General features: G+C 36.6%; 2 protein-coding genes across 2 annotated transcripts in view; one reads left to right on the top strand and one right to left on the bottom strand.

Moving 5' to 3' along the window:
- Positions 1-12,513, bottom strand: part of LOC149085363 (metabotropic glycine receptor-like) — a 51,376-nt gene that overhangs the window by 16,857 nt on the left and 22,006 nt on the right. Inside the window, exons 2-4 of the mRNA XM_089233339.1 lie at positions 5,355-6,165; positions 1,398-1,512; positions 99-455 (exon numbers count right to left, since the gene is read on the bottom strand). Of these exons, the coding sequence (XP_089089465.1) occupies positions 99-455; positions 1,398-1,512; positions 5,355-6,127 (1,245 nt within the window). The 5' untranslated portion in view covers positions 6,128-6,165. The remainder of the gene's footprint in view (positions 1-98; positions 456-1,397; positions 1,513-5,354; positions 6,166-12,513) is intronic.
- Positions 4,172-12,513, top strand: part of LOC149085362 (DNA polymerase lambda-like) — a 67,715-nt gene continuing 59,373 nt past the window's right edge. The window contains exon 1 of the mRNA XM_089233344.1: positions 4,172-4,367. The gene's annotated coding sequence lies outside the window, so the exon portion shown is untranslated. The remainder of the gene's footprint in view (positions 4,368-12,513) is intronic.

Below are 12,513 nucleotides of genomic sequence, written 5' to 3'. Positions count from 1 at the left end.
GTGTTGCACGCTTACATTCAAAATCCCGAAAATGTGTATGACTGAAAAAAAATGAAAATAACTTTCAGAACACAAACTTATTCAACAAACAAACTCACCTTAGATTTACGTAACCGAAATACAACAACGGCTAGAATAAAAACAATGGTGCTGCAAAAGCTTTGGAAGCACAGTACTAAGCTGCGAAGTATCATGTCGTATTCAACATAACATGGCTCTCCGTCCACACAACTATCGCAACCGATACGGCATGGACGGCACCGAAAATCCTCAGGGTACTTAGGTTCGCCTATAGCAATATCTAAGATATTAGCCACGTAGGATTCTTCTATTGTTTTCCCATCGAAATATTCAATCCTTCGAAGTTTGTAGTCTGGTGCGTCTACGTAGTGACTTGCTTTGCAGAAACACCTATAGCCACCTCTACGAAAGCCAGTGCCACGTAAAGGCACACACTGAAAATAAATTGAAGTTCTTAGGGAATGTCCAAAAACAAAAGTTTTACAAAAAATATTCTGATTCAATAAGAATAGATTATTATATGTAGGGTATTGGTGTATACGGGATGATTCAGAACTCATGGGAAAAACTATGAGTAATATAGAACACATCTAAACAAGCAATTTTCGTTACACAATGCGTCTTAATCCTTAAATGAACAGCTTTGCATATGTACAAAGGGTTCTTTAAACGTTCATCACTGCGACCAGTTTGAAGATAAAAATTCAGAATCCCCTTTGCCCCATAAGGCGAGATCATATTCTTTCTATTTTATACTTTAAATTTGCCAGTGATGTCCCAATTAACAACAACAACAAATCTTTGTTTATAGCAGAGCATGTGTGGCTGTGATTTTGCTAACTTGTTTATATATTTTGTTTTCATTTCTTTTTTTTTTACCTTCAAGTTTTCAATCAGAAGTTTTTCTAACTATAGTTTGAATCACCAAAAAAGAAAGTTGTGAAAGCAATATTAGACTTTCGAGAACAAATGGTTGAAATGGCTGAAAAATAACCGATGGGCGAGAAATGAAGAGCTACTGCAAACCACAGTGGATTAAAATGTATTTCACGAGAAAAACGTTGAAAAAAAAACAAAACAAAAAAAACATGATAAATATAAGTGAGATGAATATTCACAATTATAATCTTAACTATCGTAATGCAATTTATAAGTAATGAAAATGTTCTCCATCCACGATATTTCAGTTGAGATACCTATTTAAGCAAGCTTCGTTTATAATACGGAAAAAAGATTTTTTAAAAAAAGTTGAGACAGCCAAAATTATGGGAAAACGGGAATGTTCCGTAAAATACAGATAATATGGTCACTTTACAAATAATATGCCATCTACATAACCTATGATAACAATAACTAAAACTAAGGTCCACACATACATCTGTTGTTGAAATATCGCAGCGATGCGTCGTAGAGAAAACCGTTTCTTGACCATCTAGACCACACTGATCAATGTCTACATCGTAAATGGGAATGGTTAAAGAAACTACACCCCTGAAAATAGAGTATTTGTAAACATACATGTGTATTAAAACTATATGGACACAGAATAGATTTTTTACAAGATTGGGGAAGCATTGATTCACAGCAAGAATGTGGAGTTCATCAAATTTATTTGTTATTCGATGGCTCATATTAATTAAAATTTCTACGAACGCAAATTTTTCAGCTTTTTAACCCTCAGGCTGCTCCCATCATCCACAGATGATGAGCGTAGTAGCCTGATGTCATCATCCTGTGATGATTTTAAATCTTTCCTAAAGAAGATGAAATTATCTAACCTTTTATTTGGTAGTGCTGGTCTCAAGTGCACAACATGATTTTCCTATATTTTTCAAGCTAAGGCATTTTATATTTTGAGCTAGTTTTGGCATTGAGGCTTCTAAGCAACCTCTAAACGTTTGGTTTTTACTTGTGAACTGTGCGTGAAGTTTTTACAATCGCCAATAGGTGGCTCAAAGTACACGTGTCTCCTACTTTTTGATAAGTCAATCGAGGACGATTGTTAACCCTAGGATTTTAGAGTGAAATATCATATGTGGACAGATGCGGATTTAACAGCGGGCGCACCGGGCACGTCTAAAGGGCCCCGAAAAACACAAACTTCACACTTTTTTCTAATTTAAAGGGTCCATAGTCGCCTCGACCGACTTTAACCCGCCACTGTATGTGAAGGAGAAATATTGATGTGTATTCTTAAACAATGATACAAAGTTACGTTTCCAAACAATAAATGATGTTTTTATACTATTCCAAGCTACGTAATTCATATGCATTTTATGTGTTGCCGTTATAAACATGATGGACAGGTTATATTGCAATGATGAAGCCACTTCGTACAATATTTTTTGTCACTTTCACGTGTAAATATTAAACAATGTTTTATAAATTTAATAATAATAGTAACTAAACATGTTTCTAATGCTTATGAGAGAGACACTTCAAAAGAAAAAAAAGTTTATCCACAATTTTTTTTTTTTTTTCGAATCAAAAAATATTTGGTTTTTAGGTGAAAAATTGACCCACTAGTACTTTTATACTTCTACTATTATTCGACCATACATGAACATCGCGAACATTCTTTCTCAGGAATTCCTAATGAATTGGTGTATGCCGGAACGTGTTGAGTTGTGCTTTTATACTTCGTGTGATAAAAACTACCGACTTTAAGCTTGAGATTTTTTTTATCAGGAAGCTAATAAATACTTTTACAGTTTGGAAAGCGATAAGCCCCAGGAACTAGAAACTATTAGAAGGAATTATTTCTTTATCCTCTGACAGGTTTGCTTGTACGGGATGGGTGTAAATTGTTGGGTAGTGATAAAGTGGCTGCCTCCATAACTATGTTGTAGGTGATAGTGGGTTCGAACCCAGATTTTGTGTTTATATCATACTTTTATTTTCGATTATATTCAATTCGCAAAGTCTGAATTTGAGTGCCATCTGTCTTTCACAAAAGAAAACTGAAAAGAAAAAGAATTTTTTGCGCTGCCGCCGTGAGTGAAGTATTTCTCCGACTATTCCCGCACCATTATTTAGGTTTAAGTGTTAAAAAAAATTAATGTATTATTACACAATTGTGTGTGTGTGTCTGTGTGTGGTTATACGTTAGAGGTGTTACCAGGATAAATTTCACTAAAAAAATTTTCCCGCTTGTTTTTATAAGTGTGGATTTTTACAGTGCGATATAATAATAGAGAGGTTAAATTTAATCTTTTTTTTGGGGGGGGGTCTGTAATTGGAGAAAGCAATTATTTTATAAAAGCCGTCTTGAAAAATATAAAACTAATTATATTTGGCTATGGTCCGAGTATCCAAATTCTCATTAACTAGCTTTACATGAAACTTAACCCTTTGCGGTCCAGTAGTTTATTCGATACTTTATAGTTCTTACTTTCAAGCGGCCACCAGCAGTCAGGATCGCAGGAATGATCCAAGATGTTAGATTTTATGTTGTTTCAGCTATCTGAAAAAACACAAAAGCTAACATCTAGGAGCCAGCCTCTTTGTAATGGTAGGGGGTCGTTACAGCAATGAAGTACGGATTTTTACTGATCTCGATTCCACTTCTACATAAGACCACAAAGGGTTAAGGCTGGTCGTCCACTGGAAACAGCTATAAAGCATAATCAAGTCACGCGAAGTCTCATACGTATGAGCAAGACTAATTCCAATGAACAGATAGCGAGCGAGCATAGTCTATCGTAAACGATGTTGAGCGACCGGCTTTTCGACTTTGGCGACTGCAGGCGAAAAGGTTGTAGCGTACCGACCTGTTGAAAAGAATTGTGATGCGAGACTGTGACGTGAGACTGTTCGGAAAAAAAAGGAAAAGGATTATGACGTCACTCAGGCAGACTTTTTCCTGCGTTCTATTCTTTGTGAATATGCTAATTTTTTAAGCGATGTTTCAAAAGTATATAAGAGAACTAATGCTTTTTGTTGCTCAACTTGATTTTTATTTGTACTAACGTGGTCGTCTTATTCAACTAGTAATTTTAATATTTTAACATTTTACAACTCTTGATTAATTTTTTATTTATGCAATTTGTGTTCTTAATTTGAATTAAAGTCTTCTAATTATTATGGAGTCGTAGAGTGCAGCCCTCAAGCTACTGACCCCACAGCAAATGGATTTTACGCGTTTTGACACTTCTGCGCAGGTGCAGTGCGGTCGCTTAGAAAATATTTTTTTTTTTTTTTATCTATCTCTTCACACGCCACTTGATTTTTTTTTTTTTCAGTCAGAATATTTCCGATCTCGTGAATATGGAAGATGAAAACATTTGTCAGTGCCATTTGCGACAAAACACTTCGTGAAAGGAGCGCGTTACCATTCAGCAAAAACCGTGAGTGAAATTTATAATTAATAAAATGCTATTCACATTTTAAATTTAGTCACACCAAAGTTTTGGTAATAAATAATTTCTAATGACTTAAAATGTGCTATCACTTTTCTTGTCGATACAGATGTTTGGTTCGTATCGAAATCCCTGTTTGTACAGGGTGAGCAAAAAGTCCGTAGAAACTTTAAAAATTCATAAAAACCGGAAAAATAACCGAAATAAAAAACGATTTGCAGGGTTTGCATCGCTAGGTCACGGGAATTTTTTTTTTTAAGACAGGAAAAAAAACCAGCCGATGGGTGACACTGACATACACAAGTCGAAGAAAATATACGCAAATAACGAACAGAATGCCTCCAGATCGTTTACTACACCAGTATGTGTTCCACATGACCCACCTCCACAGGGGATAACATATTGCAGGCGAGTCACAAATCCAGCAACGGCAGAGTGCAGCAGGTCCACATACACGGTTTACAACGGTGAACTGCTTGTGGATTAGGAGCGCAAGTTCTTATAACCATCTCGTTTGCATATTTCCACCGAAGTCACTCGTACCAGCACCATATATCGACTGTTGTTTTAGTTCCCCCCCCCGTCTTAAAAAAATTCCCGTGACCTAGTGATGCTAACAAATACAAATACAACGCCACAACAGGCAAAATGCCCAACGAGGTGGCTGATAAAAAGATGCCCATAAAAATATGGATGTTAATAAATGTTAATAAGATAATAATAAATATATGGATAAAAATATGGATGAAGATATGGACCCTGCAAACCGTTTTTTATTTCGGTTATTTCCCCGGTTTTTATTCATTTTAAAGTTTCTACGGATTTTTTGCCCACCCTGTATTTTCACTCAGTACGAAGTATGGACGACACTGAAAATAACGTATTAACACTAAACTTCAGTGGACGATCATTCCACTAGGAGAACCAGTGCTATGGGAATGTTAAAAAACACTACTTTTTGTGTACATAACTTACTTCAAAGAAATATCATTACTCCGGATACTAAAGAAAGGAGCGCCGTACGTAATGTGCCAGTTGGTTGTGAGTGAACAATCGAAGTATGGAGCAGTCCACATACCATCTTCAGCAGTTATAATGAAATCGGCGCTGCCATTTGCCATACGATCCGATAAGTCCGAATAATTATTTGAAGCAAGAATAAAGAACCAATCGTTGCCAGACCATCGGTCAGACGAACTCATTTTCAAGCTATTCACCTTCACTGCTTGATCGACGTCACGAAATGCATAAATGACCAGGTAATCATCTGTGCCAGAATTGAAAACTATAGTACTTGCCGTGATGCGACTATCGGTTTCGACATTGCTTTTCACCAGAGAGTAAAAAAATAACGGTTCTGTATCGCTTTCATTCAAGGATTGTAAGAAGAAATGGTTTAGGATGTTCGCAGTTTTTAATAAATCGTCCATTTTTGCCTGAAGCTGACCGAAATTGTTAGAATGTAGCCACTGGAAGTTCTCGTCTTCCAAGTCGGCGAGGGATGTCCTTTGGCACGGTAATCTTCTTTCCCCGGTAGCAACATTTTCCATTAGCTGCAAAGCTGCAGCTTTTGTGCTTCCTTTTTGTTTGAGTATTTTGACTTTATCCTCAGGGTTAATTTGACCATCACGGCTTGTCCGTGAAAGGAATGGAGAAGGTGAAAAGAAAGGAGCAGACTTCCCGAGACATATCAGGTCGCTGCGAAGAAAGATGATGACGATGAAGGTTAATAAGATTTTTCTACCCATGAAGGCTGTGCATCAGGGAACCATTTTTCCTGCCACATCTGCAAAAAAAAAAGGTGAAACCATATTTTTCTCATTGTTTTCCTAGTATAGTACGAGTTTTGTTCATGTGAGGTGATTATATCAGAAAGCAAGTATATTGATATAGCAAAAGACATTCATGTCCATGTAAGCCTAATATGGACTGAGTTTAGCACATATGAATCATACAATCTTTTCATTAACCATTATGAAATTTTTTTAGTATTGCTCTAGTTTAGACCAATGCGATCCCATAGGATCCTATGTTATACTCGTAGCTTCTATCATCCACCAGGGGGCGATACTGCCCACTTTGGGAAACACTGCTCTAGAGTCTAGAGAATAAATAATAGAATGAGTGAGAAAAAATGAATTGAATTTTCATTCCGTTGGATTGATGGCGTTTCAGTTACCAACCGTTTCTTACTAAGTCAGGGAATAAATATTTGATGTAACGTAACAACACAAGACTTTATTATCGATTTTACGTTAGTAAAATGTATACAAACAAAAATTGAATAAATATAAACGATAGTGTATCAAGGCTTTGATAGCTTTGAACGCCTTCTAGAATACACTGGTCTTTATCTAGGAGGCTTTGGTAGTATACAGTACACCTACCAACCTAAGAAAGCGGGCAAAAGTAAAATGAAGCTAATGAAGCTCCAGAAAGCGTAAAATAACGCGTACCGTAATTTCACACAACTATGGTTTTTTTTTTGCTGATATTGCCTGTAGAAAGATCAAGCATTAATGTTAAACAATTTTTTTATTCCTTATGTAGTACAAATATGAATTTTTAAAAAATTAAATTGTGGACCATAGTTGTGCGTTGCGAAGTCCCAACTATAGTCCATCAAATATTTTGTGTTATAAATTGCTTACGAGCCATAGTTGAGAGAATGCACTACATCATATATCAATCTTTATCCTCTTTGCTAGAAGAAGGTGAAGGGGTTTTCTAAATGGGGGGGGGGTCATAGAAAAATCACACCGAGACAAAACGTCTAAGCTATCATCATCTAATTTGGTCAGAAGTTTCGTTTCATGACGTAAAGACTAACTATGGAGGGGTTTTCGGAATTCAACCGCTAAGGGGGTCATAGGTGGGGGGTTCAATAGTGGAGGGGAGTCGTATGAAGAAATCAGCCGAGCCAAAACCGTTGAAGCCAAAATTCAACCCCCTAAGAGAGGGGGTACAAATACAACCCCCTTACTATTATAAAGTAGATATCCACTAAGACGGTATTTTTGAAAATTCATCCCCCAAGGGGGTCATGAGGGGTTCAAATGTTACATGGGGAAATCATTGACGAGTAATTTTTATATTACCAAATCCACACGAGCGAAGCTGCGGGTAACAGCTTGTGGTCCATAAAAATGGTTGGACCATAGTTGAGAGCAAAGTACAATTTTCTATTATTTTTCCTATGAATATTTTTTATACGAGCGCAACAGTAAAAATGTCTATTAAACCATAAGCGGAGATGGACTTTAAGTCTGGGGGGGGGGGGCGGCACGATGATGATGTCATTTCATATACACACATATACATTAGATCTGCCCACTCCACTTTTGATGCTGGGGGGGGGGGCATTGCCCTCCACGCCCCCCCCGTATTCCGCCCATGTATTAAACATATGTAAGTAGTAAACTACGCCCTGTAACACAGAACATCAATAGCGCAGAACAGCTTGTTGTAGTAATTGATAGCCGAGAAAGTTTGCAGTTGACAAGATAACATGAAAAACATAACCCCCAACTAACAGCTGATTCGCGGGAAAGTATGAGGCTTTTTGGATCACGTGATATTTCCTTTTTTCTTGAGGGACATACAAGGTAACCAATATGGCGACTTCCTGTGCGACTCATGAAAGAAAGAAATCTAAATTAAAGAAACATAAAAATGAATCGGTTTTTTTTTCTTTTTTAATGGGAGCTAGATGTTTCGAAATTTTTTTTTAACTTCAGTCATCGATCTAATGTTTTTTCTTCAAAAAATGCTAGATTAAAGCTGCGGAATTTCTTTAGTGTAATATATATGGGCCCATAATTAATTCCAAAAAATCCTAAACTATATGGATTGAGATGCAATTGGATAATATAAGGCAATTCGGAGATATTAATTCTCATTTTCGCACTTGAGAAGATATAAATGAAAAGTTGAAATCAATGTAATTTTGCATGGATATCCACTTAAAAGTGGGTCCGGTTCATTATTTTATATTTAATTTCCTGTGAGCTTCGTATTTCGTATCTCTAAGCGAACTCAATATTTCGAAAATCAAAAATTCAATTCAATTTTCAAAATTATTGATGTGGCGGAAAACCCCACTAAATATTTCCGCATTTCTGTATTGAAATGGGCAATTTTAACATTGATCTCTATGGGGATCATCCAGTGTTTGTCCCTCAGAGTGATGCTGATGATGATTATGACGTCTATTCGAAAAGCCTGATCGGAGAGAGGGCGTCCTAACCACATCTCCATATTACACTATGTAATTTGCTTTAGTAATTAAATAGTCCATTAGATCCTGTTAGCATTTCGATTATCGATGTTTTAGTGAGCACGGGAGTTTGGACCATAAGTTGTGGCCTAAGACCATAGTCGTGTGAAGTTACGGTACGCGATGTTATGTGCTCTGAGCGACCAATGAAAAAAAAGTGCTTTGCACGACCAAGATAAGTATCATTGTGCTCTGAGCGACCAAGATAAATATCGTCGTTCCCTGAGACCAAGGTATTTCTATTCTTCCTTCGACTATAGAGGAGCGGCCCTCATGTTATGGTAGTATAATTGCTAGTGATTTTATCTATATGCAATCCATATAAGATGTGTCGATATAATGGAATATTCAGGTAATATGGAATACCGGGTTTTCTCCGTCTTCAGATACGACCCCCCACCCAAGTGGAACATTGATAAACAATTTCAAAATGCCTCATGATGTTATAGCAGCGGTTCTCATCCGGTGCTCCGCGGTGCCCTTGGGGCTCTGTGTGCACTTCCCAGGGTCTCCGTGGCCGCTCAAGGAAAATAAAATAAATCAGTAAATTTTATGAATAAATAATAAACCGAGGCCTAGGGCTCCGCCATAGAAACTATATACTATACTCGCTCCGCGAGTCAGAAAAGGTTGAGAACCGCTGTGTTATAGAGTCAGCGTCGCTCAAATAATCGATGAAATTTTTATTTTTCCTTGTCATACTCATTAAATATTTTCGTCATCGCCACGGCTGTTATAGGAAAAATATTTGTTTTTTTACTTCCATAAATTTACTCAGGCAAGTTTTCAAAAGTGCTTATTAATTATTATAAATTTACCCAATAATTTGAAACTATGTATATCACAAGTACTATATTTTATTGCGCTGAGCTTATTTTATAGCTAGCGATTCTAGTATTTTTTGAGTTGGGCTAGAATATTTCTTCAAGATGGAAATTTAGCAAGATAGAAGAGGAAAGGTCTAGAAATAACGTGTGTCCAGTTCTCTGTGGGTGCACTCTGACTGTTTTAGGACAGAATACGAAGCATTTGTGACTTGTGAACAGGCTATGGAAAACCCCGCATCATCATCTACAACAGTGGTTTCCAGCCGGGAGTACGCGAAAAGAAAATGGTAATGGCACCACCCGTCTAAAAAAAGAACAAAAGAATTACAAAAGATTAAAAAGAATTTTAAAAAGTAGTGTAGAGGTTTTTACTAATATTGTCAGTAGCAATATATTGACCCTTTTTCCCTATCAATAAAATCGTCTATAACAGAGGGGTTGCGTCCGCCGAAAGGATCGGCCTTCCCGCCCAACTTATGATTCGGATTCGCGCACTCCTTCCTCTCGGCTCATTTTTCTTCGGCGTTTTAGATTTGATTGTTGACGCATGCCGGGTTGTGCATAAAAACGAAGATTAATTAATTCTTGGTGTGTTTAACTTTTGTCGTGGGTGTTTGTATTGAGGCGTGTGCGCGTTATTCCTAAAATTTCTTACGTCAACCTTTCTACCGAGCACCTACAACTCGCGTGATTTACGCTATAGATCAGTGGCTAAAAGCTGGATCTTACGGAAGTTGACTGAAACACCAAAATGAAATGCAGTGCACCTGTAAACGTGGAAATATATTTTGAATCTTCCAAAAGTAATTCTGTGAAAGCTACTGAGACCTCCTACTACATTAGTTATCGTATTGCGAGACGACAAAAAAATCACATCATTGGGTGAAAATTTAATTTCACCGTGCATCTCTCAAAGAGATGCTGTCAGATGCATGCGCTTGCAGAGGAAAATGCTTATATAATGAGTTTAATACTCTGTCAAATAATACTGTGTCTCGAAGAATACAGGACATGTCAGACGATGTTGAGAGCACATTCAAAGTTCCGTCAAAAGTTGTGAATTTTTTTCTATCCAAGTCGACGAAAGTACCGACGTTTTGCGCAATATCCTGTGCTACTTTTAATTACTAAGTACTTGAAAGAGAATTCGAGGAAAATATTTTTATTTGTCACCTATTGAAGGGGTCGTACGACCATTAAAGGCTTATTTGAAGCAATTGATCATTATTTCGTTGAAAAAGGATTTAAATGGTCGAAATGCGTTGGACTCACCACAGATGGAGGAAAATCCACGGAAGGTTGCTACTTAGGCCTTCGTGCACGTGTGGCAGAAGTCGCCCCAAAATGAAATGAACTCACTACTACACTCACAGATAGAGCCCTGCATCGAATCCTTGGCCTCCAAATTTGCGAGACGTTCTTGATGAAGCAGTCAAAGTTGCCAACTTTAGCAAGGTGAATCCTACCAACTACAGGTTGTTTAAATTGTTGTGTGAAAACATGGACAGCCTTCACAACGCTTTGTTTTCGCACACCGAAGTCGGGTGGTTGTCCCGGAATTAAGTCCTGACGCGGCTGTTTGTACTTCTGCACGAGGTAGCTCTTTTTTTGGAAGTGTTCTACACCTCACGATTTCTTGTCACAAGCCAAGCTAAATTTAACAGTCGGTCACTTGGAGAGAGAGAAGGATTAAAATCCTCGTTTGAAAATTATTTTTTCGAGTCGGAAATGGGTGATCGGTGGATATCTAATCCTTTCAAAGAAGAGTATTTTGAACCGGTTTCATTGGCGATTCCAGAAAAGGAGAAATTGCTAGAGCTTACATCAGATACCACTCTGAAGATTCCCTTCAATGGTAGAATAGTGAACCTAGTCAGTTTTTGGGCTCACCGCGGTCGAATACAATGAACTTTCTAAAAAAGCCATAATTTTTTTGTTGCCGGTCGTTAGCACGGAGCTTGCTGAACGGGCGTTTTCTTCGGATACCTATGTAAAAAATTATATTTAAAAAAAAGAAAAAGAAATGTATATATATATATATATATATATATATGAACGCAGCTCCGAATTTTTGAGTTTGTATTAATCCTCTTTAGAACCTAATTTTTCAAAACTTTGTAATTCAATACAGTCCCAAATATCCTACTTCAAAAATAAAAACTATATTAATGAAAAAAAATAGACCATTTTAATTTAATTCAATATATACCTTTTTTAGAAAAGTTTTCGGAATCTGCAATGGGTGAAACAGATTGGGGGGGGGGGGGTTGCCTGGAAGATTTGGGGTCGGGGGTAAGCGGAAAGGAGCCGAGCCAGCTGGGACTGGTACGCGAACTGAAAAAGGTTGGGAACCCCTGATCTACAAAAACAAAAGATGAAATTTTTATTTTTCCTTGTCACAGACTCATTAAATCTTGTTTTTGATCAATTCGAATTAGTTTTCTTTGTCTAAGACCCCTATTCCATATTACCCGACGAAAATAATTTATGCCTGTTTTTTCCTCAGACTATAAAAAATAATATTTATTTTTAAAGACAAAATAATTGTCAATGCAAAAACAAGAATGCAAACTTTATAGAAATGCAAGCTTCAGGTTTCTATCATGTTTTAAATTGGAATAATAAAAAAAAATGAAAGTGGTATTCCATATTATCCAAACTTCCTATGTATTATACAAATTGCTTATTATTCAGTGTTGTATGTATTGATTAATTGTTGGACTGGGAATCGCTTAAAAGTTTTAACTGGTTAGTCAAAAAATTTTAATTAATTAATCGACCTATTAATCGAATTCTTCTAAGTAGCCCCTGTAAGGAGCGTATAGTATTTATTACTTTATAATACATACTATATATAGTTACGTATAGTAAAGTACTATATATACTTATTAGGCAACTTTTTTATTTAATTGATGCTACAAAATATATTTTTTATTCATTTTTCTCTTACTCACCTATTCACTACATGTAAAAAATATTAGAATAGATGAAGAAATTTAGGCTCCACGCTTGAAGTGATGCTGAACATTTT

Source organism: Pholcus phalangioides, unplaced genomic scaffold (assembly GCF_987345545.1).
Source record: "Pholcus phalangioides strain wild (caught in Gottingen) unplaced genomic scaffold, Ppha-v1.0 ptg000007l_1, whole genome shotgun sequence".
NCBI classification, from domain to species: Eukaryota; Metazoa; Arthropoda; class Arachnida; order Araneae; family Pholcidae; genus Pholcus; species Pholcus phalangioides.
This window is presented reverse-complemented; position numbering and strand designations above follow the sequence as displayed.